General features: G+C 54.8%; 1 protein-coding gene across 1 annotated transcript in view; it reads right to left on the minus strand.

The window, feature by feature from the left end:
- Positions 1-4,766: 4,766 nt before the first annotated feature.
- LOC142881480 (uncharacterized) overlaps positions 4,767-6,240 on the minus strand; it is a gene marked incomplete at its 5' end in the record, with an annotated part of 4,874 nt that continues 3,400 nt past the window's right edge. The window contains one exon of the mRNA XM_076015778.1: positions 4,767-4,805. Within this exon, the coding sequence (XP_075871893.1) occupies positions 4,767-4,805 (39 nt within the window). The remainder of the gene's footprint in view (positions 4,806-6,240) is intronic.

Raw genomic sequence — 6,240 nt, forward strand, 5'->3', positions numbered from 1 at the left:
GCGAGCGAGGACGCCGAGTCTCTCCGTGTGTCCTGGACCCGAGATGAAAAGCTTCTGTGGAATGAAAACAAGACGTGCACTTCCGCACGCGCACGCGCACACGCACACACACTCATATTTTCTCCTTCCAATTGCAAACGAGCTTTAACACACACACACACACACACACACACACACACACACACACACACACACACAGGCAGCGGCGGCAGACAGAGTGTGTTGTTGCACAGTAACCTTGGCACCAGCGTGGTTCCTGCTCCACCAGGCTGCGAGATGGATGGTGCTGGATGCAGCCTGGCAGCAGCTTTTCATTATGTTCACCACAAATCCACAGGAGCCTCACTGGCCTCCTCCTGCCCACCCCCTGCACCCCCCTCATCCTTCCCCTCTTCCTCCTCTTCCTCCTCCTCCTCCCCCCTCCTCCTCCTCTTCCTCTCCTTCCTTCTTCACTTCCCTCCGTCTCGTAGTTCCACTCTCACTGCCTCCACCTGTGTTTTCTGCAGGGACCTCCTTCCTCTCTTTATCTGCTACCTTGAAGCCACTTCCTGCTCTCCTCCTCCTCTTCGTCCTCATCCCCTCCTTTTCTCCTCCTCCTTATCTCTCTTTCTCCTCCTCCTCCTCCTCCTTCTTCTCTCCCTTTCTCCTGCTCCTCTTCCTCCTCTCCCTCTCTCCTCCTCCTCCCCTCCTCGGCTGCTCCTCTCCTCCTCTCCTCCTCGGCTTAATTAGGATGTGGGGAGGGAAGCGGCCTATCGGTTGAGTAAGCTCAGTATCAGATGATTAATTGCTGGAGGCGGGTACAGCAGCCGGGGGGAGGGGGAGGGGCTGGAGGGGTGGGGGGTGGGGGGGTGGGGTACGGGGAGTGGGTGTGGAGGGGAGGCCGGGGGGGAACACAAGGTTACAGGAACCTCCGCCGCTCTGTGTTCCTGCTCTCGCTCTCTCTCTCTCTCTCTCTCTCTCTCTCTTTCTCTCTCTCCCTCTCCATCCAGCTCCCACCACCTCCTGGTTGATCCAGCCCATCCCGACCCGACCCGACCCGGGAACCGGCCTCGGAGCGGGAACAGGACTCTGACATGTGTGTTCTCTTAATTAAGACTTTGAAAAGAGAGAAGAAAGTGCCTGAGGTGAAGGAAGGAGGGAAGCAGCTGTTCATTAACTGGCTGCATTCATCCACACCACTTTTCATTCTTTCTCTTATGTTGTTTTTTTTAATTTTCTCTGGGTTGTTCTAAACCCCCCCACCTCCCCCACCCCCTTCAGGTGGGCAACAGCCTGGCCGACCTTGGTGGGCCGAGCGGCTGCTTCGGGGGTTTCGGGTCTGTGATTAGCTTTGCAGATAGCGGCGGCGGCGGCGGCAGTGTCTTTGGGCGGGGCCAGAGGGCACAATATCTATTCCGTGATTGGCCGGCTGGCTCCGACTCTGCAGCGTCCAGTCGGGACTCTAAATTTAGATGAATGGAAGAAGGCGGCTAAGTTTATAATTTAATATCAGGGAGCTGCGCACCGCTGGACACGTCCCAGACACACACACACACACACACACACACACACACACACACACACACACACACACTTGTTACGCTCGGCTTCATCTATTTTCTCCGCCTCTTCGATTTATTTGCGTCTGGCTTTGACGGCCGGCGCTCCTCTGGTCGGGAAAAGTGGCGACGAGCTGCTTTATTGTTGCTGTTGAAACATTCTCTTTGTTTGTTTGTTTGTTTGTTTGTTTGTTTGTTGTTGTTGTTGTTTTTTTTACACACTTGCTCTCCCGCCTCAGGACGGTCGTCCCACCTTGAGCAAAGCAAATTCCGGGACAAAACGCTGCTTCAGCGCTCTGCGCGGATGTTCTTCTCCAGACGCTTTTTTCCCCTCTGTTTGTACTTGAAAGCATTTTTCCACCCAAAGGAAAAAAAAAACAGAAAACAAACTCCTCTCTCTCCAAACTGAGCTGCATTCTGCCGACCTCGGATCCCCTCCCCCCCCTCCTCTCCCCCCTCCTCTCCCCCCTCCCAGCAGACTCTCTCTCCCTCCATCACGCCCAGACGTCCGTCAGCGGCTCCTGGTCTGTGGTGATGGATGGGCGACACGGAGGAGCAGCAGCCGTCCTTAATAGACACGGCGGATTGAAACGCCGGGGAAGTAAATGTTAAGGGCCTCGTAAAACATCCACTTCCCCGCCCTCGTCCCGTGACGGACCGCCCCTCCCCCCACACACCCCACCTATCCCATCCCATCCCCTCGCCACCGCCCCCGCCCCCGCCACCGCCACCGCCTCCCTGATCCCCCGCCCCCCCCCACTCGGCGCCGCTGACCGCACTGACTCCTGCAAAACTGCATGTCAGTGGTTATTATTTTCTTTGTCAATGAGAGCGGAATTAAAATGAAAAGGAAGGAATTCAGATTTCGGCCGTTTCATCCTCAAATGTGACGTTTTGTAGCCCACAAGCAGCGAAGCAAACTGCAGTCCAATAACTGCTCATGTGGTTTCGCAGAGGCCTTTCATGTTTATTATCAATTAATAAGTCTTCGGCCACAATAAACTTGAAATTGGCGGAATTCTCTCCATTCACAGCCAAAACAGCTGAATTCAGGACTCAAGAATTGAATCTTTATATTTTCATCGTTCAAAAAAGATGTGTTGTGTTGTCGTCCACGTTCCTGGCAGACTGCAGTCCAACTTGAATTTTTTAAAACGGAAACATCAGCACCTGTTCAGTATTTATAGTATATTATAGTATTTTATATATTTTTATTTTTGTCAGTTTCAGACAATATGTATGTGACTAACCACCACTATTACACGTGTGTGCCGTCGGCCATGAATCTGCCCCGTGCGGCACTTTTCCTGTGTGTGTGTGTGTGTGGCCGCGCGTGCATGTGTGCGCGCACGTGTGTATGTGCGTGTGTGCGTTTACACACTGCCTGCAGACCCGCGCTCCCTCGTCCCTGACCCCCTGGTAACTATCAGCTTCCACCGTGTTGTGGAGATGTAAGAGGGGGGGATTACAAAGACATTGGTTAGCTTGATTTATGTCCCGGCGCCGCCGGCGGGGACAGAGGCGGCGCGTTAAAGGGTGTCCATCAATAAGCCGCTCGCCAGCCGCGCCTGTTCCTTCCGCCAGCTCGGCCTTTTAAAGTTATGGCCGCGGGGGCTGATGGCTGTATCCCGGCGAATAACTCAATTCCCTTTCAAGGTGGAAGGGTCAAGAGGAGTCAAAGACAGTGGCGGCGAGGCGAGGTGGGTTGCCGGGGGGGCGAGGGGGGCGGAGGTGGGCGGGGCCCAAAGTGAATTTAGCGGCAAAGGGAGAAAGGGAGCGATGGCCGTTTCATCTGGAGCGCTGACCCTGGTCATAATTCCAATTGCCTGACTTGTTTGATGCAGAAACAAATCCCTCAGCGCCAGGAGGAATTGCTTTGCCCTCGACGCTCCGAGCGTGTGTGTGTGTGTGTGTGTGTGTGTGTGTGTGTGTGTGTGTGCAGGAGCCCCCCTCCCGACCGTGATTTAGATCTTCAGAAATGAAGCCTGAGTTGAGAAAATCTCACCGTCGTAGCAGCGCGATGTCGGAGGCGGAGTCATATGTATGCATGTGGCGGGTGGGGGAGAGGGGGTGGGGGGGGGTGAATAGACAACCTGAAGCCGATACAAGACTCGGCCATTAATCATCATAATGCAGGAGGCATCCAGCGATGAATTAGAATCCCCTGGCCCATGCAACCTCCATAATCCAATTATTCCAAAGGGCCAAAATAGAAGTTAGAGCTTCAAAAAATCTCCCAGTTGAAGGTCGACGCTGCACGGATGGAAAAAAACAAAAAAAACAAAAGACAAAAAATAATAAATACAAGACCAGGGTTCAGGCACAGTATCAGCAGATTTCTGTGGTCCTGCCGCGCAGCAGCCCAGGTAATGAGCAGGGCGAGAGTGAGGCGGGATGAAGATGTGTGTCACTTCAACCGCCGCAGTGTCGGAAAAAAACAGCAGCGACACAACTCCATAAATTCTTATTAAGAGGCTCCACTGTCGCGCTGCTTCCTTCTCTCCGCACACCTGGGTCTTCATCAGCTTTAATTGAAGTCGGTTTCGTGCTGTTGCCCTTTTTAATTTTGAGAGATATTCCCTGCTTTTGGCCCCCCCGCAGTTCTGTTGTGTCGCGTTTTAATCAAAATCACAGCCACCGAGGCTCAAGTGGTGTGGACTGCGGCCTGAGTGCGGCGACTCCTCCTGCAGCCCAACATCCTCTAGTCGAGCCACGCAGTCCCACAATCCCTCTCTGCCCCCGCCGTAAAGCTTTTTATGTGGAATAATTCCTCAAACTCCGACGTCCGACCCGCAGCGGCGGCATTCATTGTCATTGAGAGGTCGCATTAAAGTCGGGCTTTTCAATTACCTCGCAGAAACGATCTGGCTCCGCCTTTCTCCGCTTCTTTACGGAGCCGTAAAGCGGCGACGGGTCGACTTCGCTTCGTTCCTGGCAATAAAAATCTGCAGCGGGAAATTTGTTGAGACATTTGGAACGTGGACTTTTTTTCTTTTTCTTTTTACCCGGTGGGGGGAGAGGCGGGGGTGTCGTTGGGGTGAGGTGGGGGGGGGGGGGGGGGGGGTGGAGGGTTTACTGCAATTTCTACTGCGCTTGTCTGGTTTGGAGCAATTTGAAATGAAAGGTTCCCGTACTGGACCGAGCCAAACCGTGCCTGCTTTCAACGAGTCCAGGTTCTGTTGGACCCTCAGCTGGGCAGGGAGACTCTTTTGCAGTGGTGCGGCTGGGCTACAGGCTCGTGTTCTCTGGTTCTCTGGTTCTCTGGTTCTGAGGGAGCAGGTGGCTTGACACTGTGCCAGTCACAGTACGATACGGGTTGCCACAATATTACACGATAACAGACAGTGTGGGATTGGATGAGATGCGACGCACAACTTGTCCGGGTCACATGACCCACGGCTAACTAAAAAACCCAAACGCTGACGAGTCTGTTTGACGCTGCCGGTGTTTCTGCTGCGACAGCAACATCGGCAAAAAGTAAATTCTGACTGAAAGTGCAGGCCGGACATAAGCAACACATTTTGGGTGTCATTGTGTCCAATTAAAAAAAGAGTTGTGGCGGAGGAGGAAGGGTGGGGGGGGTGGGGGGGGGGGGGTGGAGATGACTCAAGGCAGTACAGAATGAGGACAGCGTGCCGGCTGCCTCTTCCTCTGCTGCTTTTTAGTTCCGTCTTTTGGCCGAGATCTGCTTCTACACCATCAGCCTGTTCTCAGACAAAAACACAAACAGCCCCCCCGAGGCTGGGAGAGAGAGAGAGCGAGTGAGAGAGAGCGCGAGAGAGAGAGAGAGAGAGAGAGAGACCCTCGGCCCTCAGAAAGGGGGAGGAACCGGCGAGGACGAGGTTGTTTTTCCGTGTGTTGAACCGGGTGGTGCCGATAACCATGAAGAGTGACAGAGGGGGGGGGGGGGCAGCGGCCCCTGAGGAGGAGCTGAGAATCGGCCCCGCAGATACTGACGAGAGGCTCCGGGGAAGTTTTCCCACTTATCAGGCCCGCAGCACGACGGACGGACGGACGGACGGACGGACGAAGTGTTGGTGCGAGAGTGTGTTGTGGCCACTGGGTGGGTTGGGATGTGGGTGGGGGGGCAGCCGAGGCAGCTGTTGGGAGATAAAGTGTTACCGGGAGGCTGTGTTGGGTGAGTGGGGGAGGAGGGAGGGAGGGAGGGAGAGAGATAGAGGCAGAAGCAGCCTGATAAAAAGGCCCTGCTGCTGCTGCTGCTGCTGCTGCTGCTGCTGCTGCTGCTGCTGCAGTTTTTGTGAAGGACGCTCCTCCGCCGAGGACCTGGGCCGCTCCGCTCCGTCCTCGGCAGCAGGGGGCGGAGCTCCACCTCGGCCGGCACCACGCTGCTCCTGGTTGAAGGTTAGAGGGAGACGGGGAGCAGGGGGGAGGAGGAAAGCAAACAAGCGGGCGGCTCTGCGGTGATGGAAAGCCGGAGCGCTAACCTTTCAGCGCCGCTTGTTTTATGTCTTCCTTCCCTCTGCGCTGCTGTGTTTGCTGCCCCGCCGCAGCGGAGACGAGTTTGGCATCGACGCTCCTCAGTTACATGAAAAGTGGAGAAAGTCTAACATTTCACTCCTCCACGCCGTCATTCCTGATTTTAACCCTCCACACACACACACACACACACACACACACACACACACACACACACACACCAGTTGGTCAGGGCGGTGAATAATTGCTTTGCCAAAGGGCACTG

The sequence above is a fragment of the Nelusetta ayraudi genome, unplaced genomic scaffold (genome assembly GCF_046127955.1).
Source record: "Nelusetta ayraudi isolate G7.1 ecotype Tasmania unplaced genomic scaffold, CSIRO-AGI_Nayr_v1 ptg000195l, whole genome shotgun sequence".
Lineage (NCBI taxonomy): Eukaryota > Metazoa > Chordata > Actinopteri > Tetraodontiformes > Monacanthidae > Nelusetta > Nelusetta ayraudi.